Here is a 24,787-nt window from a genome sequence, read left to right as displayed (position 1 = left end):
GAAAAACCTCCGGGTTCAGACACTGAGCTAGCAGCGCCTGAAACCACGGCTAGGCCGGCCACCAAGGGGCCAAGAGGACAACTCTCCCCCTGTTAAGTCTCTAAGCGAGTCAGGACCTGGAGCAACAGCTGAACCGGGGAAAAGAGGTACAGGAACTCCCACCTTGACCAGTCCTGCCGAAAGGTGTCGACCCCGATGGCCTTGCAGTCAGAAAAGGGTGCCACATACAGGGAAAGGCGCCACAACAACACCGATGCAAAGAGGTCCACCTTGGGGCGTCCGAACGTCTGGCAAAGCCAATGGAAGGAGTCGGCATCGACCGTCCATTCTGTGGAAAGGGGAACGAAACGAGACAGGCCGTCGGCCAAGACGTTGGACGCTCCCCGCACGTGAACTGCCCGGAGAGCCAAACCCCGAGAACTCAGCAGATTAGTCACCCGAAGCGACCAGCACCAAAGAGCCAACACCCCCGGTTCAGACAATGAACCACTGCGGAGCAGTCCAAATGGAGCCGGATCGTCGACCCGTGGGCGACTCGAATCCTCCGAACAGCAACCAAACCGACACGAACTGCCGCACAGTGCTGTGGGCTCGACAGAAGTGCTCACCGTCCCTGGCCGGCCTGGTGAGTACTGGTCACAAAGCTCCAGCCGAGATACGACACCTCCGTGAACACATTGAGCGAGGGCTCGGGTAGGTGCCAAGGCACTGAACCCCGAAAAACCCAAAGAGGAAGCCGGTGATGCAGCAATCGACACAAAGTCCCCGGGGTCCAAACCCAGCGATCGCGAGAGAGGCGGAAGTGATGTCCCCAAAGGAACCAGAACAGCCGACGAAGCCAAACCTGACCCGGTGGGTAGACCAGCATTGCGAAGTTCAAGTTCCTACACAGACCCTTGAGCAACCGCCGGGTGACCCGGGAGCCCCCCAGAAACAGGCACAAGCGGGACTGCAGCCGCAGAAGAGACTCTGGAGGAAGAGACAAGGAAGCGGTCCGAGAGTCCCACACAAAGCCCAGCCAGGTTCAAACCTGGGAGGGAACCAGATGGGACTTCCTCCAGTTCACCAAGAATCCGAACCTGGCGAGCTGAGAAAGAACCAGATCCCTGGCTAGCAGACAAGCAGACAAGCCCAAACCAGCCAGTCGTCGAGGTAGGTCAACACCCAAACACCTACCAGACGCAAACGGGTCACCATAACCCGCAGGAGGTGCGTGAAAACGTGAGGTGCCAGGTTCAAATCGAACGGAAGACAATGGAAGCGGTAAGCACAATGCCCCACAACAAAACCTAGCCAGTCCGTGAACCCCAGATTAATCAGGACGTGCCAATAAGCATCCGGGAGGTCCAGGGACACCATCCAAGCGCCTGGCTCCAACAGGAACCGAACCTGGGTCAGTGTGGTCATCCAAAAGGAGGGGCAATGAACCCAGGGGTTCAGACAGGACAAGTCCAAAATGAACTGCAGGTTCGCGCATGGGACTGGAAACAGACGGGAAACCCATCTGATGGACGTCGTCGTTGCTACCACGCCCAAGCGAACCCACTCCAAGATGACCTGACAGAGCGCAGGTGAAGAAGAAGATTGCCCCGCCAGCCCCGAACCCCCTGCAGAAAGAGGGGGGCCACCCAATGCCGCTGGAGGCCGCGCGAAACGACCTGAAACGCTCACAAATCGTGGGACCATACGTGAGCAAACACAGCAAGCCTCCTTCCCCCTTCGCCCCGTCAATGAAACGAACCATGAAAGGGGCTGGCGCCCCTCACAAGACCCAGAACTTCGCACAGAGCAAACACCGTGCTGACTAGACGAAGGCGGGTCCAAAGGAGGAGCTGAACTCGAACCTGACACCAGTGGCCTACCATGACGAGAGGAACCCTGAGCCTTGGCATGACCCTTCCAGGAAGGCCCACCACGGGACCCCCAGAGAACCAGCAAGTCCGACATAGGACGGCAAGAAGCCGAAGTAGCCCGAATATACTGCGCAACGGCTGAAGCCTCAAACAAGAGAGGGCAAAAAGGAGAAGACATCCTAAGAGCCACGGCCCAAGCGGATTCCACAGAGGAGGCAAGCACCATCTACCGACACCCGAGCCAGGAGGCATAAAACAGACCCACTGCATCCCGTAAGATCGGCGCGAAAAGTTTCAGCAAGGCAGCCAACGAGCGAGCCGCCGAGGCCAAGGCGCCAGACCCAGGAACCGAAACCCAAGCACCCTCATATCCTCCGTGAGCCAGTCAGAAGACAGCTCCAGGAGGGAAAAGAAGTGCAAGGCTGCAACCAAAAGGCCCTGAGCGCGCAAGTCCTCCGCCACTTGTGCCCCTGATAGGGAGGGAACCTGCACATGGAGCTGAATGACACCAATATCCCTGGGAAGGGCAGGAGCAAACAAGTGCTCAAGGTCACCCCCCAGGAAAACCTGAAGCACCGTCAAAGCCACTCAAGCGTGCTGGTACGGCAGAAGGGGTGTCAAGCCTCCAAGGCAAAGACAGGACAGTCCGGCAGCCAGGACGACTCCGGAACCTTGTAATGGAGCCAGAAAAGGAACGAAGTCCCAAACTTGAAATCCGAGGAATCCATTGCCGAGGCATAATCCGGGTCACGCAGGAGGTTTGCCACAAGAGCCATCCGCACCGCAGCAGGTTGGATGAGATAAGCCAAAAACCTCTGGAAAGACGGAATCGAAGCACCTGGGGAAACACTGAACCGAACCAAGGGAAGGGCAGACACCAAATGCAACTCGTACACAGAGTGGGGAAAAGAAAACCCCACTTCTTGTAACAGTAAGCCCCGCTCAGAGGGTAGAAAAACCAAGGCAGGGTCCAACGGGGCCCAAGGTCCCCAAGTCAGCCCCTTTCCAGCCCCAGGGTCCTCTTCCGCAGGACTCGGGGCCAAGTCCTCCCCCCAAGCACCGACCCCACTAGATAAGGCTGGCGCAGCCGTAGAAGCCGGAAAGAATGAGGCCCACTGGTCAGACCCAGAGGCTTCGGCCGGGGGAGGAGACTCGAATGCGTCCGTCGCCACACCGGAAGAGGCATCCACTGGGGGCTGCCCGAGTCTCAAGACCAACTAACCCCTGCCCCGACTCCAAAACCCTCAGACGTTTCGGGGCCAGAAGTAGGGGAGGGAGACCAGAACGAACAACAAGAGGGGAAGGACCAGGAGGTGCGGACTGAACCAGCATCAAAGCGGCCCCCCACCCCCAAGTCTGGGTCCCTGGAACACACAAGGACAGTACCTATCGGGCGCCTAGGGAAGTTAACCCTAAATGCATGCAGCCCGAGTACGTCTTGGAACTCCTGGCCACCACACAGTAGACACAACCGGCACAACTGCACAGGGTAAAATCCAGCAAGAGAATGAGGCCAGAGAAAACGTCAGCTCTATACGGCATCAGTAATGAACTACTGATGTCAGCGCTTGGCTGACTGGCAAGTTCTTAAATGCTTTACTAGTTGGTGCTTGTAATGGTTCGCCTACCTTTCTGGGTGATACCCCCGGTCGATGGCAGACACGACTATACAGTAGTACCTTCATTTTTTAATTTAATCCATTCCAAGAGACAGGTTTGAAAACCTAAAATTTTAAAACCTAAATGAATTTTTCCAAAAGAAATAATGTAAATTGAATTAATCCATTCTACACCCCCAAAAATATTAATAACTTAAAAATACATTTCATACATACTACTACTAATATTTTGTACTATAGTATGTACAAGTATATCTTACCTTTATTGAGGACATTTGTTGGCGTATGGAAGATGGTGAGGAAGGAGGGTAGAGGTGTTAGTGTTTGGAAGGGGAATCCCCTTCCATTATAACAGTAGTGATGACAATTCTGGGGTACTTTCTCTCTCTCTTACATTTTGCAGGCATACTACTAGGACCTGGTTGTGGTTCACTGCTTGCTTGTCTTACTAAGAATCTGTCTATAGACACTTGTTTTTACCTACATTTTAACACTTGTCTGTAGTGAGACATCACATTGTCTCACTATGAATGATCTCTTGTTTTTCCTCTATCGTCATCCTCACAACTATTTTCTTAGATTGAACCTTACCACTGACTTTCTTGAAACCCATGGCATGATATATATAATAAGACCTTTTATATTCAGAAACCAAACATGCACAAACACAATATAATTCTTCACAGAGAATTCAAGCGCAGTCGTCACTAGGCTAGTCGTCACTGGTAAACTGAACCGTGCCACGTGCTCGGTCGGCCCATACGTGTATCAACAAACTCGAGCATCGAGGCAAACCTTGAATACAGAGTCAAATTTTCAAAGAAATTGAGCTCGAGTATCTAAAAATTTAAAAAATGGGGCATTAAAAAACTGCGGTTCCACTGGACTCTCAAACAGTGGAGTATTCATAGCCATTGCTCTCTTCACCTCTCTGAGGGAGCCAGGTTCTGGCTTGTGGTTACTGGTAGGCATATGGACTCCAGTAACTGAGGCTTTAGACTAATATGGCAGGTATCAGTCTGATAGCTGCAGGGAGCCAATAGGGCTTCCCCCAGAAAAAGAGAAGAAGATATTAAGTCACATCCATTAATATTACCATCTACACTCAGCAGTTATCATGGTAAACTGGTATCAGTATCAGCATCCTTTAGCAAAATATTCACAACAGTATTTCAGGAATTTCATTGACTAGGTGTAAAGCATTGTGTGTAAATTGTAGAAAAGGATCACTCTTTCATTCCCTCTTAACATACCGCTTCTGCTTCTTCTTCTGTCCTCATTCTCAATCCTCATATTATTTCAACTGATTCAACTTCGTACCCACAGTGATTTGAGTCCAGTGTACATCGATTTCATCAAGTTCCAGACCTTTAGACATGTCTAACCACCTTCTCAACCTTCCTCCTCACCTACCTTCAAAGTCAACTGAACACTTTTTAATTACATTCTTATCAACCTGACACCCTATGCCGTTCTTGACACCATCTTTCGATAAACACCTGCCCTAGGCTAATGACTGACCATCTCTAGGATGGAACCCCACAAGAGTTGCTTAACTCTCAGATACCTAATGACTGTTAAATGAATAGAAGGGAGGGGGAATTATGAGCAGAAAGTGCTAGCATGTGTATGTAGCACTTGGAAAGAGAACTGGGTAAAGAAATGGCGTCCAAAAACTTGGACTATTGGGAATTAAATGCCGACTCGGTAAGAAGCAATGCAATCAATCCACCAACCAATCCAAGAGGTACAGCACCAGGTAAATTTATGTACCAGGTGTAGGAAGCTGTGTCAAAAAATCTCGTCCTGCATGGTAATCAAATCCAGGAACACAGTGAAAGTTAAAAGGTCAAAGCAAAATTATTTGTGAGGAGTGACAGGAAGTAGATACAGCAGCAGAAAATGGAGTGGTGGAGGGGACCAAGATCATACTAAGTCAAGGAGTACTTCATTAACTGTCCTACTATAAAGCAAGGATCACCCAATAGGAAACTGATAGACTTGGTTTTAATACAGAAATTTTATGAGCAATTGCTTTATAAGAAAAAAATTATCTTGAGGGGTTGTGTGCACTATTTCATGCCTAAGATTTAACATACTGTAGTGTATATGAATGCCAAATCAAATTTGCCTAGTAAATATAAATTATTGAAGAAAATGCATTAAACTAAAATCAGTCTTGCAGAAACAATGTCATTTTGAAGCTAATGAGCCTTAGTCATATCTTACACAAAGTTGCGTCGTTGATAAAATGCGATGGCACGTTGATTTGTGGTTAGCACATGTAAAAGCACGGCTTGTATGCGAGGAGTCTCATGAGCAGACAGCTGGGCTAAATAGTTGTCCAACAATAGTGATGCAATTCCATGGCCACGATGAGCATCACTCACACCAAGTGTCAGGATATAGCCAATTTGTGTCTGAACAGTCAAAGAAGGCGGCAAGATATCTTGGTCCTGTAAACGTTAATAACAACAATATAAGTAGCCTATTTATTATTTTTTCTGAGCTATTGTATTCTTCTTCATTGACTTCACCATTGGTTTTGATAACCCTTCCCCCATCACTCTCAGTGACATCAGAGGAATTCATAGTTCCCCCCATCAGATGGGTGTGTATGGTAGAAACTTCATTCTGACAGGTATACTCTGTGGAAGCCTCTCCATAATGAGATTTGAGGCATGAGTTCAGTCATTTTGCTTTGAGCCCTATCTCATCATTCTCGTTGTAACAACTAAGGCCTCAAGACATGGAACTTGACCCAGACCTCCAGAGTCCCGTCACTCCTTAACCACTGTGATACGCCGGCTTTAACCCTTAAATGGCACATACATACATGATTGGACATAACATCAGTTTTTAAAACTTGCACAAACACTTTCCAATTTTTTGTGCATAATCAACTCGGCAAATGCTCCAACTTCGTCACTTGATCACCAGCATAACTTGGGGGAAAAAAAAAAAACTAGCGTTGAATGTAATGAAACGCCATTTTCTGGGTGAGACCCGGAGGCTCCCCGGAGCTTACTAGGCTGATATGCTAATGTCAGACTTTGGCATCAGTCATGTGTATGGAGTTCTGTGGGCCTACCGAGGACCATGAGCCAGAACCTGGCCCCCTCAGAGAGGCATGGGGAGCAATGGCCTATAGAAACCCCCATGTGGTTGGAAGCATTCTATGTCTGCCATCGACTGGGTCAGGCACTCAGAAAGATAAGCATCCCAAAACAAACCCCTATTCTGGTGAAATTATTGCTACCAAAAGCCGAACAAGTGGATAGAACTCCCCCTAAAAGAAACAAACAAACGATCATGACATTACACGCCGCCGCGCCGCTGTCTGCGCAGCTCCCCCTCCCTGGGAGAGGGAAAGGGGAGCCCCAGAACCCTCACGCCAGCTATCCACCCGTCAGTTTTGAGGCTGGATGTCAAAACACACGATAAAAAACACTGACCAGGGAGAGGGAAGGATGCCAGGGAGCCTCCGAGTCTCACCCAAAAAATGGCCGTTCATTACATTCAATGCTGGTTTTCTGGGAGGAGCCCCTTTGGCTTCCCATAGCTAACTACCCACAGAGGAAGAACATAGGGACTTACCTGGGAGGCGGTCGTTGCTCACTCCACAACTCGAAGTCGAGACAACCGTCTGCAACCGCCGACCCAAAATGACACAGGCCCGACTAGGCCTCGGGACGTGCACGAGGTAATGAGCAGCCAGGACCCTGTGTGACCGCCAAAAGCTCAGTGCCCGAATGTCAGCCCAGGACATGGTGCCAAAGATGGCAGCAAGTGCAGTGAATGCACGAATGGGCATGGGGATAGACCGCAGGCTGGCTAGCCATAAGAACTCTGCAGACGACCTGGGAGACCCGCACCTGCGAACAGGGAAAAAAGGGAAACCGGATCAACCCAAAGCACGTCCCCAGACACAGAGGCCGAGGCGCACAAGTAACAGTGAAGAGCCGCCACCTAACACCCAACCAACCAAGCCTCAACAACCCGGGGACCCCTCCGGAAAGCAGCAGTCACAATCTTTGCCAGAAAAGGAGACGGCTGCAGACGAAGAAAACCATCACGAAGATCGGAAGAGCAGAAACCCCTGCGCCGGAGGAGAGCATGAAGCTCCTCAACCTGACCCCCAGAGGCCAATGCCAACAGAAAAGGAGCCTTGGAGAACAAACCTGAACCAAAGGGGCCACAACAAACCGAGGAGAAGAAAGAAAAGTCCAATGACCAATGACCAGGATGGCTCAGGCGGTGCAAGAGCAGGCCGAAGGTGAAGCAATGCATGAGACACAGCTTGCGAAACGGCGCAGAATTAACATCAAAACCAAAAGCAAGCCAAAGCGGCTCTGCCATCGCCACACAATATGAGGCGACAGTATGGGGCAAGATGATGGCCCCAAAGCTCCACAAGAAAAGGACAAGGCCACGCCAAAAAACACAGCTATCAAAGAAGGGACAGAAGGAAAAGGAGGGACCGCCAAAAACCCCACACTGCCGCCAAGAAGAAGCACGCAGGTGGGACACCGTCAACGAAGCCACCCGACCACCAACAGAAGGCGAGAGACTTGAGGCAGAACCGGACCCGGCCAGCCATGGGCCAATCAAGCCTAGGAAGAGGAGGAGTCGCAGGAAGGTCTCGAGTGCGACCACGGAGTCAGCAAATCCGCAAATCCAAGCCGCAAAGGAGGAGATGGAACATCCGCCGTACAGAAAACATCCCAACTCCCGTGAGCCCGCCAGGAGATCAGAAATGACAGTCCCGATGCGCGATTCTAGAAAAGGGAAACCGAGAGAACGCGAAAACGCCAACAGGCTGGGTAAGCCAGGTATCCAGGAACCGAAACCTGGCAATAGAAGAGCCAAAAGGCACAAACAAAATACAACCATGTGCAGGATAAAAGGAGAAAACGGAAAAACACAAGAAAAGACCAGTAGAAAAGCTCCAGCACCAACTGCCAGGGACAAGAGCATAGAAGGAAGATGAGGAACGAAGAAGGCAAGGAGCAAAGAGGGAATGAAAGGTATAAGCCAGGCATTGCAAGACGTGCAACGAAAGTGTGACCCAGATAAGACCATGAAAAATGGGGCCATGACCCCCTTTGCAACCATGAACCCAGCTGAACAAGTAAGGCCTCAGGAAGAAGCACGGAAGGGACAAACAAAAATCCACAACCAATCCCCACCACACATCCACAGCATGAAAACTGCTGCAAAATGTCACCTCAGAACATCCAGACAGGAACACTTACCCCATAACATATACCCCCACCACTGTACCTTGTAACCTGGTGGAGGTAGGGCCCCTATCTGAACTCAAGCATGGGCTGGACATGCATAAGTGGGACAGGATGGGTACAAATAGGAGCTGCCTTGTATGGCCCATTAGGCCTGCTGCAGTCACCTATGTTCTGATGTCTGTATATTCGTATCCAAAAATCACTAACCAGCGCCTGGCTGAAGAAAAGCCAGACCGCATAAACTCACCTGCAGAACGTAGGCATGAATGTGTCATGACACAACATAGTCGAGAAGATTCTGGGAGCACTGCCAGTGGAAGAAGGCAGAACCACACATGCAGGAGAAGAGGGTAGAGGCGACAGAGGAGCCCCACACCCATACGCAGGGAAAACCCCGCGTCTGCCCCATAGCAGCAATCCAGAACACTCCTAGGAGCTACTGGGCATGGACTGGAGAATGGAGAAGAGTGAGAGGTGACGCACCCGAGAAAAAAGGGACACAAAACACCAGCACACGAGCACGCCGCCCATATAAAAACAAACAACCACGGTGCATGCACAGCAGGGATGCCAGACGTGGGTCGCCAGAAGTTGGGAGCTGAAGAAAGAAACCACGAATGTGACTAGAAAAGAGAAAACAGTGTTGTTAATGACCGAATCCCATATGAGAGTACACAGGGCAGCCGCCAACCGTAGTCGAAAAGAGCAGGAAGGAGCGAAAAGAAACATAGCACAGCTTCCCAGTTGGGCTACAAAGAACCCAACCAGGTTATAAGGAGCCCAATATGGCAACCCTGTGCAGCACAGGACAATGCACGCACTGCATGGAGAGAAAGAGACAAACACGAAAGAACGAAACAGGACCGAAAAACGAAAAGCTTGGAGAAAGACCAGCAAGCCCTAGAAAGTACCGAAAGATGACAGACGTTCCAAGAATACGGTAAGAAACAAAACCTTCCCGATCCTTCCAGAACAAAGAAGCAAGTGCGAAGCACGAAGGCACGGAAGGCAAAGTCACACCCGAGACCAAAAGTCATGCAGAACCCCAAGAAGAGGGAACATGACTGTGGAGGCTCGTCCCAAGATGAAGGGTGGAGAAACGTACCCACCAACAGGACGGACCCGACGGATCCAAAGGACAAGGAACTGATCCCGGGGAGGTGCCGACTCTCAAAAACATGTACAGAGAGGGGGGGGGGGGAAGAAAAAATCCCACTCCCCATAACCGCAAGCCCCGCCTCAAAGGTAAAAAAACCCAGGAGGGGTCCAAATGTCAGCCCCTCACCAGCCTCTGGAACACACAATTCAGGTCCCGGGACCGAGCCGTTCCCCCAAAGCCCCAGCCTCACAAGAAAAAGCCTGCACAACCGGACAAATACTAAGGAAGGGCAACCCGTTCTCGCACTTGCTTATAGTCAATATTGGCTTATTTAATAAGTGCATATGTGACATACTAATTGATTGTAAATATTTTAGTTTACCTTGAAAAGCTTCATAGAAAACACCGACCTCACCTAACCTTCTTAGTATGTTAAGATAAGCATCTTATTGCTTCTTAATTACAATTATTACTTAACCTATACCATTGATAGGTTAAGTAATAATTGTAAATAAGAAGCAATAAGATGCTTATCTTAATATACTAAGAAGGTTAGATGGTAGACCCATTGGTAGACTTATAAAACACGGCTGGAGGAATAGGCTCGAATGCCCCAGTCGCTCTGGGAAATCCCCGAGACCACCCGAGTCTCAAGACCAACGAAGCCTCGCCCCGACCCCGAACCCACAAACGGTAAGGATTCGGATGCAGGGAGGAAGGGGGGATGCCCTAACAGGGGAAGACAAGGGGGGCACGGAAGGAACAAAACCGAAGCGTCCAACACCCCCAAGCCCCGTCACACCAACCAAAATGGGGCGGCCCCAGTGTTCCCGGGGGCCGACCTCACAAACGACCTAGCACGTTACACCACTGAAACTTGCACTGCCCATGCTGCCTGCACCCGCATAGTCAGCATAAGACCGGTTAATCGAGCCACAAACAAGCAACAAAACTCGCAGGGCTCCAGGCCGAAGGTGCCACCGAACCCACAGGCAGCAGACGGAGGCAAAACAATGAGAGTCACCCTGAGACAAGGGGACAGAGCAACCCTCGAACTCTCACAAAGGGAGGGTGGGGGGGACTCCGGGGCCACATCCATCGGACCCATGCGCCCCCTAGGGGTTTCCCAGGGTCCTGAGTGTTTACCTACATGGACTTACGCCCAGGTAATCCTAGGCAGGGTACTGCTAACCTGCGTCCACAAATACCAAACAACATTCTAAGAACTAAACCCCCGGGACGTGTACACTCATGTGGACCTAGCAGGGGGAACCACCGGAAGAAGAAAGAGTACCCAATACACGGGGGAAAGAACCAAAGCAGACCCCCCCCCACCAGGCAGACAAAGAAAAAGAAAAAAGAAACAACGTACCCAGGTGGGACAGAGCCGGCCGCTATGATTGGTGAAAACAAGCTGCGCAGTACTCTGTGCCCCTACCAGTGCAAACTGCCCCTACCCCAAGGTGAACAAGGGAGACAGAGCACCCTAGTACACAAAGGAGGACCGAAAACAAAGCAGTAAACGGCCTAGCTGGGGCAGAATCCAATGAACTTGTGGAAGGTAACTCCAAGCCCCAAGGACAGTAATTACAGGGCACCTAGGTAAGGAAACCCTAGGCGCATGCAGCCCGAGTACTGGAGAATCACTCCCGGCTCAGGCACCACCAAGAAGACAGTCACCACACACTAGGTACAGTGCTGAAATACCACTGGAGCCAGAGCACACGACTGTTGCCTATAGCATCAGCCTTAGAACTGAGAGATGGATGGCCGGCGTGAGGGTCTGGGGCTCCTCCTTTCCCCCCTCCCAGGGAAGAGGGAGCTGCGCACACAGCAACACAGCGACGTGTGATGTCATACTCCTTTGCTCGTTTCTGTTTGAGGAGTTCTATCCACGTGTTCGGCTTTTCGTAGCAATTTTCACCAGAATAGGGGTTTGTTTTGGGAAGCCTTCCTTTCTGGTTGCCTAGCCCGGTCGGTGGCAGACATAAAATGCTTCCAACCACACGGGGGTTTCTATAGGCCATTGCTCCTCGTGCCTCTGTGAGGGGGGCCAGGTTCTGGCTCGTGGTCCCTGGTAGGCCCACAGAACTTCATACACCTGACTGATGCCAAGGTCTGATATTAGCATATCAGCCTGGATAGCTCTAGGGAGCCGACGGGGCTTACCTTGAGGTTACCTTGAGGTGCTACCGGGGCTTAGCGTCCCCGCGGCTCGGTTGTCGACCAGGCCTCCTGGTTGCTAGACTGATCAACCAGGCTATTGGATGCGGCTGCTCGCAGCCTGACGTATGAGTCACAGCCTGGTTGATCAGGTAATCCTGGGCTCCCCCCAGAAAAAAAATATATTTTTGGGACATTGATGAAAGTAACATATATTAACATTGGTCAATGTATTTATGTGATATATAACAAAATAGAGCATAATAACATATTATTCATTATTATTTGTGTTACTGTATTATGTATTACTCAGCAATGCCATAAAGGCACCAGCTGCATATCCACTTTGTGGACACTTCTTACTACTATTCTTCTTCTTCTTTTTGCATCAAACAGGTGCTTGCATCTCTTTATCTTTGCATTATCCCTCAGTTCCAGTTAATAGGAGCTGTTCTCCTATCAACAAAACGTTCTTCTTTTTAAAAAATTCGCCTAAAATCAATTTCTGAAAATATTTTGATGAAAGTTTCATGACCCTGAAGCCAATAAATTGGAGATTTGTTTAACATTTTTAAGTAATTTTTACACAATTCGAATATTTTTCGTTTCTTGACCCCTAAGGATGCACCGTTTAACCACTGCACTGCGCAACGCATCTTCAGGCTCTCGTCAAGTGGTGCACAATGTACCTCAGGGATCTCATAGGTATAGCTTATTATTCAAAACTCCCGTGGCTACATGGGGTTCACATCAGCTTCATCATGGCTCTCCTAAACAGACGCCATTTTTTTTTTAAATCATGGGCAACATTCCCAGGCGTGACGGCCTCAGTGCTGAGCGAGCAACCAAGGCTGGTGCACAAAGCATGAGCTAACAGTATTGCTGTTCAGCTTGTGATCACAGCACCGCCTAAAAATATCCAAATACATATGTATCTGGTATTATTTAGCCATGATAGTATTACAGAAGAGCGTGACTGTGATAAAGACTGTACAATATTCAGATATCTGAATAAATGGTGTTCAAGATGTTCACAGCGCTAGCCACAGCACACTGCCATTATTTCGTCCATTTAAAATTCTTCAAACGACTTATCATTTTTCTTTACAAAATAAACTTGTGTAAAATTATTCAGTAACATTATTTAGAGACCAGGATTATGATAATTAGCAGGATTGTGGTGAGAATTAGCAATGTGAGAGGAGGAGTATTATTGGTGAGGGAGGGAGGGTCGCGATAGTGTCGTCTGCTGGCTGACATTTGGCAACATGTTATTGTTTGGAATCACCATACCACCTTAGTAGTTCGCTAAGTTAAGACTGCAGAGAATGCCACACAAGGCAAACACCGCCCAGGAATTTGAGGCCAGAGAAGCGTCTATCCCAGTTGACACTAGCTTGCGAACTGAAGGCAGCCGGCGCGGTGAGGTCCGGGGCCCCCCTCCCCCTCCCCTTTAGGGCTGCACGGACAACTGGCGCAGCAGTAAATTGATCGTTTGATTGTTCTTTGGGATTGTAGGGAGTTTTCTACCTCTCTGTTCGGTTTTTGTTGTAGTTTTTACCAAGTGGGGTTTGTTTTGTTATGCCTACCTTTGTGGGTGGCTGACCCCGGTCGATGGCAGATAAGGAAAACTCCCAACCATATGGGGTTTTCTAGGGCCATTGCTCCCTGAAACCTCTCTGAAGGGGCCAGGATCTGGCGCTGGTCCCTGGTAGATCTGAACTCCATAGCTACTGTCCCGGTCTAACATAACATACATTAGCCTGATAAGCTCCAGGGAGCCGTAGGGGCTCCCCACAGAAAACAAGAGTGGGCTGCCACACCAAGCCAGCCCTCCCTCACTCCTTCAACACCTAACTCGCCAACATTACTCCTCCCACAATACTGTTTGTGGTTTTATTACACTATATACACATGTTATAAAAAAGTACCTACATGTTTTATTCACCATAACAGTACAACTAAGCTGGTATAGTGTCCAAACAACATATTGGCAAAAAAAAAAAAAAAAAAAAAAACTGCATGACAAGTCACACAGCAGCCAGCAGACGAAGTACATACTATGAACATCGCTAATTCTCACCACAATCCTGCTATTATCAAAATCCTGGTCACTAAATCCTGTAAATGAATAATTTTCCACAAGTTTATTTTGTAAAGGAACATAGTTGAAAAGTTGTTTAAAGATTCTTAGATGGACGAAATAATGGCAATGTGCTGTGGCTAGCGCTGTGAACATCTTGAACAGCATTGATTCACTGATATCTGAATATTGTACACAGTCTTTACCACAGTCAGGCTCTTCTGTAATACTATCATGGCTAAATAATACCAGTTACATATATATATTTTTACATTTTAGATGAAGCTGTGGTCACAAGCTGAACAGCAGTGCTGTTAGCTCATGCTGCGTGCACCAGCCTGGTTGCTCACTCAGTACTGAAACTCTCACACCCGGGAATGTTGTCCAGGATTTTTTTTTTAAATGGCGTCTGTTTACGAGAGCCCTGAGGAAGTTGATGTGAACTCGGTGTAGGTGCGGGAATTTTGAATGCTACGCTATACCTACGAGTACCCTAAGGCACCTTGCACACCACCAATCTAGCGCCTCAAATCACATTGCCCAGTGCAGTGGTTAATCAGGAAAGAGAACTAACATACCCTAATACTGATGGGCTACTTCCCACCCTGATATACAAAAAGTCCAAAAAACACATTTAAGAACAAAAAACCGCCGTTGAATGCAATGAAATGCCATTTTCTGGGCGAGACCCGGAGGTTTCCCGGAGCTATCCAGGCTGATATGCTAAATGTCAGACTTTGGCATCAGTCATGCGTATGGAGTTCTGCGGGCCTACCAGGGACCATGAGCCAGAACCTGGCCCCCTCAGAGAGGCATGAGGAGCAATGGCCTATAGAAACCCTTGTGTGGTTGGAAGCATTTTATATCTGCCATCGAACGGGTCAGGCATCCAGAAAGGTAAGAGCCTCAAAACAAATCCCTAATTCTGGTGAAAATTGCTACAAAAAGCCGAACAAGTGGATAGAACTACCTGAACAGAAACGAGCAAACGAGCATGACGTCACACATCGCCACACCACTGTCTGCACAGTTCCCCCCCCTACCCTGAGAGGGGAAAGGGAGAGCCCCAGACCGCCACGCCGGCAATCCATACCCAAGTTCTGAGGCTGGATATCAAAACACGCAAAAAAACGCCGACTGGGGGGAGGGAGGATTGCTGGGGAGCCTCCAGGTCTCCCCCAGAAAATGGCGTTTCATTACATTCAACGCTGGTTTTCTTGGGGAAGCCACGTCGGCTCCCCGGAGCTACCTACCAAAAGATGAAAACCAGAGGGACTTACCCGGGAGGCAGTCGCTGCTCACTCGTCAACTCAAAGTCAAGACAACTGGCTGCACCTGTCGTCCCACAGCAACACAGGTCCGACTAGGCCCAGGAACGTTCACCAAATAATGTGCAGCCAGGACCCTGTTCGACCTCCAAAAATCCCGTGCCCGAATGTCAACCCAGGACATATTACAAGAAAGAGCAGCAGGAGCAACAAACTTTCGAACGTCGTGGGCACGGGGAAAGACCACAGGCTGGCTAGACCAAATAACCCTGTGGACGACCTGGGAGATCAGAACCTTGGAACAGGGACGAAGGGAAACCGGATCAACCCAAAGCGCATCCCTAGCCAAAGAGCCCGTGGCGCGCAAGTAACGGTGAAGAGCTGCAACCAGATACAACACATGATGCACCCTCGACCTGACGAACCAAGCATCAACAACCCAAGGACCCCTCCGGAAAGCAGCAGTCTCATTATTCACCAGAAAAGAAGGAGAAGGCTGCAAACAAACAAAATTACCACTTGGACCAAACAAGCAGAAACCCCTGCGCCGGAGGAGAGCATGAAGCTCCCCGACCTGACCTCCCTGAGGACAATGCCTACAAGAAAAGAGCCTTAAAGAAATAGTCCTGAACTGAAGGGGCCACTACAAACCGAGGAGAAGAGAGATAAGAGAGCACCTTGTCAAGCGACCAGGACAGCTCAAGTGGCACATGAGCGGGCCGGAGGTCAAAAAACACTGGAGACGGCGCAGAAGTAACATCAATACCGATAGCAAGCTGCAGCGACTCCACCAGCACTGCACGACAGAAGGCAACAGTATTCGGCATAAGACGATGGTCCCGGAACAACCAAGAAAGAAAGGACAAGACAACCTTAACTGACAGCGAAGTACAGTATACCTACAAAGTGAAAGAAAGAAAGAAACGGAAGGACCACCAAGAGACTCCATATTGCCGCTAAGACGAAGCCTGCAGGTGGGACACCAGCAACGAAGCCACCTGATCACCATAGAGATGATGATGGACTCGAGTCAAAAATACCATACAGGAAGACTCATGGAGAAGATCGAACCAGCTACGTGACTCACCGGTCCGATCTGCTAAAAGAAGCGGAGCTGCGGGGAACCCATTGGGTTCTGACATCGTGCAAACAGCATCTGAAACCAAGGCTGAGCCAGCCACCATGGGGCCAAAAGAACTACACTTCCCTGGTAAGTCTCCAAGCGAGACAGGACCTGGAGCAACAGCTGAACTGGGAGAAAAAGGTACAGGAACCCCCCACCTCGACCAGTCCTGCCGAAAAGGCATCGACCCCGACTGCGAGGCAGTCGGGGAAGGGTGCCACATATATCAGAAGGTGCCTTGACCATGCCGACGTGAAGAGGTCCACCTCCGTGCGTCCAAACATTTGGCAGAGCCAACTGAACGAGTCTGCGTCGACCGTCCATTCCATGGACAGGGGAACAAACCGAGGCAAGCCGTCCGCCAATACATTGGACATTCCCCGAACGTGAACTGCTAGGAGAGCCAAACCCCGAGAACTCAGCAGACGAGTCACCCGAAGCGACCAGCACCAAAGAGCCAGGGACTGCATCGAACCCCTTCGGTTCAGGCAATGAACCACCAGGGAGCAGTCCGAATGGAGCCGGATCGTTGATCCTCGGGCTAGCCAAACCCTCCGAAGTGCAAACCAAACTGCCGCGAACTCACACCGTGCAGTGGGCCAACGGTAGGACGGACCTCATTGCCCCTGGCCGGCGTGGTGAGCAATGGTCACAAAGTCCCAGAAAAGAGAGACAACGCGTCCGTGAACATATCGAGCAAGGGCTTGGGTAGGTGCCATGGCACTGAACCCCGAAAAACCCTAAGAGGAAGCCGGTGACGCAGCAACCGACACAAAGCCCCCAAGGCTGAACCCAGTGATCGTGAGAGAGGCAGAAGGGACGTCCCCGAAGGAACCAGAACAGGCAACGCAGCTAAACCCGACCTGGCGGGTAGACCATCATCGCAAAGTTCAGGCTCCAGCACAGACCCTCGAGGAACTGCCGGGTGACGCAGGAGCCCTCCAGAAAATGGCAAAGGCGGGACCACAGGTGAAGGAGAGACTCCAGAGGGAGAGACAACAAAGCGGTCCGAAAGTCCCACACAAGGCCTAGCCAAGTCTGAACCTGGGAGGGGGACCAGATGAGTCTTCCTCCAGTTTACCAAGAACCCGAACCCGGCGAGCTGAAAATAACCAAATCCCTGGCTAGCAGACATGCAGACCGGCTGGGAGCCCATACCAGCCAGTCGTCGAGGTAGGCCAACACCCGAACACCTAAAAGACGCAGACGGGCCACCACGACTCGAGTAAGGCGTGTGAAAACGCGAGGTGCCAAGTTCAACCCAAATGGGAGACAACAAAAGCGGTAACTCTGACACCCCACACCAAAACCGAGCCAGTCCTTGAACCCCTTGATGAATCGGGACGTGCCAATATGTGTCCCAGAGTTCCAGGGACACCATCCAAGCTCCCAACTCCAACTGAAGCCAGACCTGGGACAACGTAGTCATCTGAAAAGATTGGCAATGAACCCTGGAGTTCAGACAGGACAAGTCCAGAATGAGCCTCAGGGCCGTACGTCTCGGGACTGAAAAGAGGCGAGAGACTCACTTAAGGGATGTCGTCCTTTCAACCAAGCCCAAGCAAACCCACTCCAAGATGACTTGACAGTGCAGGGAAAGAGGCCTGGCCTGTCAGCCCCGACCCCCCCCCCCTCCCCAAGGAGAAGAAGCCACCCAACGGCATTGCAGACTGTCGGAGACGACCCAATAAGCCCAAAAATCGTGAGACCAGGCATGAGCAAACAGAGCAAGCCTCCCCTCTATCAACCCGTCAATGTGACGAACCTCAAAAGGGCCGGTGTTCCTTACGAGAACTCGAGCCCTGCACAGAGCAAACACCTCGCCGACCAGACGAAGGCAGTTCCGAAGGAGGCGCCGGCCCCAAAACTGGCACAAGTGGCCTACCCTGACGAGTGGAACCCTGAGCCCTGGCACGATCCTTTCGGGAAGGCCCTCCACCCAGGGCCTCCGGAGAACCAACAAATCAGACATGGGACGACAGCTAGCCGAAGCCGCTTGCATATACTGCACCACAACAGAATCCGCAAACAGCAAGGGCAGAAGGGCAAAGACAACCTACCTTGGTTACCTCGAGGTGATTTCAGGGCTCAGCGACAACGCGGCCCGGTCGTCGACCAGGCCTCCTCGTTACTGGACTGGTCAACCAGGCTATTGGACGCAGCTGCTCGCAGCCTGACGCATGAGTCACAGCCTGGTTGATCAGGTATTCTTTGGAGGTGTTTGTTAAGTTCTCTCTTGAACACTGTGAGGGGTTGGACAGTTATGCCCCTTATGTGCAGTGGAAGCGTGTTAAACAGTCTCGGGCCTCTGATGTTGATGGAGTTCTCTCTCAGTGTACCTGTTGCACCTCTGCTCTTCAACGGGGGTATTCTGCACATCCTGCCATGTCTTCTGGTCTCATGTGCTGTTATTTCTGTGTGCAGGTTTGGGACCAGCCCCTCAATTATTTTCCACGTGTAAATTATTATGTATCTCTCCCGCCTGCGCTCAAGGGAGTACAGATTTAGGCTCTTTAGTCGGTCCCAGTAGTTTAGATGTTTTACTGAGTGGATTCTAGCAGTAAAGGATCTCTGCACGCTCTCCAGGTCAGCAATTTCTCCAGCTTTGAAAGGGGCTGTCATTGTGAAGCAGTACTCCACTCTAGAGAGCACTAACGTCTTGAAAAGCATCATCATCGGTATAGCATCTCTAGTGTGAAAGGTTCTTGTTATCCAACCTGTCATTTTTCTTGCAGTTGTGATGGCTACTTTATTGTGTTCTTTAAATGTAAGGTCTTCCGACATCAGTACACCCAAATCCTTTACATTGCCTTTCCATTCTATTTTATGATTGGACTGAGTTTTGTACGTGGTTTCCGTTTTTATATTTTAATTTTTTCCATAGCGCATGAGCTGAAACTTATCTTCGTTAAACACCATATCATTTTCTGTAGCCCATAGAAAGACCTGATTGACATCTGACTGGAGGTTTGCCATGTCCTCTATGTTGTCTACTCTCATAAAAATCCTATTGTCATCTGCTAAAGATAATACAGTACTTGTGTCCTTGTCTATGTCCGATATGAGGATGAGAAAAAGTACTGGAGCAAGCACAGTACCCTGGGAGACTGAGCTCTTCACGGTTGATGGTCCGGATTTTATTTTGTTGACTATTACACCTTGGGTTCTATTAGTCAGGAAATTGTAAATCAATCTGCCTATTTTTCTGGTAATTCCTTTTGAATGCATTTTATGTGCAATAACACCATGGTCACATTTGTCAAAGGCTTTTGTGAAATCTGTAAATTACATCAGCATTTTGTTTGTCTTCCATGGCATCTAGTGCAATGTTATAGTGGTCCAGCAACTGTGACAGGCAAGAGCGCCCTGTTCTGAAACCATGTTGTCCGGGGTTATGGAGATGCTGTGATTCCATGTATTTTGTAATCTTACTTCTTAGCACTCTCTCGAAGATTTTTATGATGTGCGATGTTAGTGCCATCGGTCTGTAATTTCTTTTTACTCCACCTTATTTCCTCCTTTATGGAATGGTGCTATCTCTGCTGTTTTTAATATGTCAGAGACACTGCCAGTATCTAGGCTTTGTCTCCAAAAAATGTGAAGGGCCTGTGATAGCGTTTTTTTACAGTTCTTGATGAATATAGAGTTCCAAGAATCAGGGCCTGGTGCAGAGTGCATAGCCATACTGTTTATGGCTTCTTCAAAATCCAGTGCCTATCCAACATCCTAAGAGCCAGGGCCCAGGCAGATTCCAGTGAGGAAGCAAGTATCGCCTGCTGACATGCGAGCCGAGAGGCATAAAACAGGAACACTGCATCCTGCAGGATCGGCGCAAACAGCTTCCACAAGGCAGACGACAAGTGAGCTGCTGAGCCCAAGGCACCGGACCCAGAAACGGCCACAAGCACTTCTACATTCTCCTCCAGCCAGTCCGAAGACTGCACCAGGAGGGGGAAAAAAAAGCTCAAAGCCGAAGCCAAGAGGCCACGAGTGTGCAAGTCCTCAGCAACCTGCACAGCCAAAAGGGAAGAAACCTGCACATAGAGCTGCACAACGCCTACATCCCAAGGAAGGGCAGTGGCAAACGAGCACTCATTGAGGTGCTCAAACTCACCCCCAGGAAAACCTGACCACCGTCAAAGCCTTACGCCACTCAAGTGTGCGGGAATGACAGACGGTATGCCACGCCTCCAAACCATAAACAGGACAGTCCGCCAGCTAGGACGACTCCAGAACCTCATACCAGATCCAGTAGTGAAACGATGACCCAAACCTGAATGAAGACGGATCCATGATAGAGGCGTAATCCTGGTCACGCAGGAGGTAAGCCACAAAGGCCTCTCGCACCACATTAGGTTGAATGCGGGAAGCCGAAAACCTCCGGAAAGATGGAACCGAAGCACCCGAAGGGACACAGAACCGAACCCGGGGAGGGGCAGACACCAAATCAAATTTATACGCAGAGGGGGGAAAAAGAAAACCCCACTCCTTGTAACAGGCGCCCCGCTCAGAGGGCAGAAAAACCCAGGAAGGGTCCAACGGGAACCAAGGCCCCCAAGTCAGCCCTTCTCCAGCCCTGGGATCCTTCGCATCTGGATTCGGGGCCGAGTCATCTCTCAAAGCCCCAGCCTCAAAAGAAAAGGTCGGCGCAGCCGTAAAAGCCGGATGGAAGTGGGTCCACTGGTCAGACCCAGAGGCTTTGGCTGGGAGAGCAGACTCAAATGCCTCCATTGCCACACCGGAAGGGGCATCCCCCGAGACTGCCCGAGTCTCAAGACCATCTAAACCCTGCCCCGACTCGGAAACCCTCAGACGTTTCGGAGACGGAAGCAGGTGAGGGCCAGACGGAACCACAGAAGAGGAAGGACGAGGGGGTGCGGACAAAACCAAGGCCAAAGTGACCATCACCCCTAAGTCCGGGTGCCTATAAGCAAAACGGGGCAGCCTCAGGGCATCTGGCGTAGCAACCAACCTAGCGCGTTGCAACAATCTAAACCTAACATGCAACACTTTTGCTGCCTCTACCCAAAGAACATCATCATTAGACTGGGTAAACTGAGTCACCAGCAGACACAAAACTCACAGGACTCTGCATCGAAAGTGTCACCGACCCAACAGGCAGCATGACAGAGGCAAAAACCGTGAGTCACCCTGAGACAAGGGGACAGAACAACCCTCAAACTCGCACAAAGTGAAGGGGGGACTTAGGGGTCACATCCATCAAACCCGCGCACCCCCTTGGGGTTTCCCAGGGTCTTGAGACGGAACTCACGCTCAGGGAAGCCCAGGCAGGGTACTGCTAACCGGCGCCCAATCAACCAAACAACTTTCTAATAGCTGAACCCCTGGGACGTGTACACTCATGGGGACCTGGTTGATTGGTTGATGGGGTTCTGGGAGTTCTTCTACTCCCCAAGCTCGGCCCGAGGCCAGACTTGACTTGTGAGAGTTTGGTCCACCAGGCTGGTGCTTGAAGCGATCCGCAGGCCCACATACCCACCACAGCCCGGTTGGTCCTGTACTCCTTGGAGAAAACAGTCTAATTTTCTCTTGAAAATGTCCACGATTGTTCCGGCAATATTTCTGATAGTCGCTGGTAGGACGTTGAACAACCGTGGACCTCTGATGTTTATACAGTGTTCTCTGATTGTGCCTATGGCACCCCTGCTCTTCACTGGTTCTATTCTGCATTTTCTTCCATATCGTTCATTCCAGTACATTGTTATTTTACTGTGTAGATTTTGGACCTGGCCCTCCAGTATTTTCCATGTGTATGTTATTTGGAATCTCTCTCGTCTCCTTTCTAGTTAATACATTTGGAGAGCTTTGAGAGGATCCCAATAATTTAGGTGCTTTATCTCGTCTATCTTTGCCATATATGTTCTCTGTATTCCCTCTATTTCAGCAATTTCTCCTACTCTGAAGGGGAAAGCGAGTACTGTGCAGTATTCAAGACGGGACAACATAAATGATTTGATGAGTATTGCACAACCATTGTGATGGGATCTGAAGGTTCTCTTAATCCATCCTATCATTTTTTTGGCTGATGCAATATTTGCTTGGACTTATTGACCTAGCAGCGGGTACTACCTGAAGAGAAAAACAGCACTCAGTACTTGTACACAGGGGCAACAACCAAGGCAGGGCCCCCCCCCCCCACCAGGCAGGGAAACAAAAAGAAAAAGAAAAAGAAAATCCCACAAGAGGACAGCGTACCCAGGCGGAACAGAGCCGGTCGCTATAAGTGGTGAAAATGAGCTGCGCAGTACCCTGCACCCCTTACCAGTGCAAACTGCCTCCTACCATAAGATAAATAAGGGAGACAAAACACCCAAGCACACAAAGGGCGGCCAAAAACCGAGCAGTAAACAGTCAAGCAGAGGCAGAACCCAAGGAACTTGTGGAAGGTAGCCCAAAGCCCCAAGGGCAGTACTTATTGGGCACCTATGGAAGGGAACCCTAGGCGCATGCAGCCCGAGTACCGAAGAAAATCTCCTGGCACGCACACCACCTAGAAGACAAGTCACCACACACAAGACAGAGTGCTGAAACAATCACTGGAGCCAGAGCATACAATTTCTGCCTATAACATCAGCCTCAGAACTGGCATGTGGATTGCTAACGCGGGGGTCTGGGGCTCCCCTTCCCCCTCCCGGGGAGGGGTGAGCTGTGCAGACAGCGGCGCGGCGACGTGTGACGTCATGCTCGTTTAAGCGTTTCTGTTTGGGGAGTTCTATCCACTTGTTCGGCTTTTTGTAGCAATTTTCACCAGAATAGGGGGTTTGTTTTGGGATGCTTACCTTTCTGGGTGCCTGACCCAGTTGATGGCAGACATAGAATGCTTCAACCCCATGGGGGTTTCTGTAGGCCATTGCTCCTCATGCCTCTCTGAAAGGGGGCCCAAGTTCTGGCTCATGGTCCTGGTAGGCCCACAGAACTCCATACACATGATTTGATGCTAAAGTCTGACATAAACATATCAGCCTGGATAGCTCCGGGGAGCCAACAGGGCTCCCCTCCCCCAGAAATTCATATAGTATTTGGCACTTATAGAATATATGACTACAACAAAGAAATGTCTGAACAGCATCACAAACCTCCTTATTCATCTTAGACAAAGGTTTTGTCTCTGCGACCAGCAGGCCAATGATTTGTGAATGAAAAGTTGCAGCCAGAGCATAGAAACGTTGGTGAGTTGTAATGTCTTCATACCACACATCAGGGTATTCAATTGGAAACCACTCTCGACACAAAGTTTTAACCTGCAAAAAAACAGTGTTGAATGTAATGAAATGCCATTTTCTGGTTGAGTCCCGGAGGCTCCCCGGAGCTATCCAGGCTGAATGGATATGTATAACTGTCTGGCATCAGTCAAAGGGCTAGGAGTTCTTGCCTACCGGGGACCACGAGCCAGAACCTGGTCCCCTAAGAGAGCCACGAGGAGCAATGGCCTATAGAAACCCCCTTGTGGTTGGGAGCATTCTGTCTGCCATCGACCGGGATAGGCACCCAGGAACATAGGTGCCCCAAAACAAACCCCTATTCTGGTGAAAATATTGCTACCGAAAGCCGAATGAGTGGACAGAACTCCCCAAACAAAATTATCAAACTAGCATCATGTCGTGGAGCCACCGTCTGCGCAACCCCCCCCCCCCCTCCTCGGGAGGGGGAAGGGGGAGCCCAGGACCCTCCGCGCCGGCGATCCAACTGGCAGTTCTTAGGCTGAATGTCAAAATATGCGAAAAACGCCACCGACTGGGAGGGAGGGAGGGATGCTGGGGAGCCTCCGGGACTCTCCCAGAAAATGGCGTTTTATTACATTCAATGCTAGTTTTCTGGGGGGAGCCCCGTCGGCTCCCTGGAGCTACCTCACCACAGATAAGGAAAATAGGGAAGGATCCGGGAGGCGAACGCCATGTGCCCTAACCTAAAAAACCAAGACCACAGACGAAACAAAGACCCTGCAGACCTGAACCCCCAAACAGGAATGAGGGAAGAAGGGAACGCGAACAACCAAAACGCATCCATGTCCCCAGAGGCCAAGACGCGCAGAGAACAGCAAAAAAAAACGCAACTAAACAACAAAGGAAGCACCCCCCCCCCCCCAGCCCAACCAACCAAGCAGTAACCCAAAGACCAAAACAAGAAGTAAATAGACCACCCAAGCCAATGACCAGGACGGCACCAGAACTCAAGAGCAGGCCGGAGGTGAAACAACGCCCAGGACAGCAAGCGGAACGGAGCAGAAGAAACCGCAACACCGAACGCAAGCTGGAGCGGCTCCGCCAGCACCACCCAATACGAGGTGACAGTACACGGTCCCAGATGACGGTCCC

General features: G+C 50.2%; 1 protein-coding gene across 3 annotated transcripts in view; it reads right to left on the bottom strand.

Annotated features, from left to right (window-relative positions):
• The window catches only part of Naa60 (N-alpha-acetyltransferase 60), a 103,623-nt gene that overhangs the window by 38,051 nt on the left and 40,785 nt on the right, over nt 1-24,787 (bottom strand). For all 3 annotated transcript variants that reach the window (XR_011222038.1, XM_045725933.2, XM_069300846.1), the window contains exons 3-4: nt 23,549-23,713; nt 5,702-5,928 (exon numbers count right to left, since the gene is read on the bottom strand). Coding sequence is in view for 2 of the 3 variants with exons in the window: in XM_045725933.2 (XP_045581889.1) it covers nt 5,702-5,928; nt 23,549-23,713 (392 nt within the window). In the remaining variant the exon portion in view is untranslated. The remainder of the gene's footprint in view (nt 1-5,701; nt 5,929-23,548; nt 23,714-24,787) is intronic.

The sequence above is a fragment of the Procambarus clarkii genome, chromosome 44 (genome assembly GCF_040958095.1).
Source record: "Procambarus clarkii isolate CNS0578487 chromosome 44, FALCON_Pclarkii_2.0, whole genome shotgun sequence".
In the NCBI taxonomy this organism is placed as follows: domain Eukaryota; kingdom Metazoa; phylum Arthropoda; class Malacostraca; order Decapoda; family Cambaridae; genus Procambarus; species Procambarus clarkii.
This window is presented reverse-complemented; position numbering and strand designations above follow the sequence as displayed.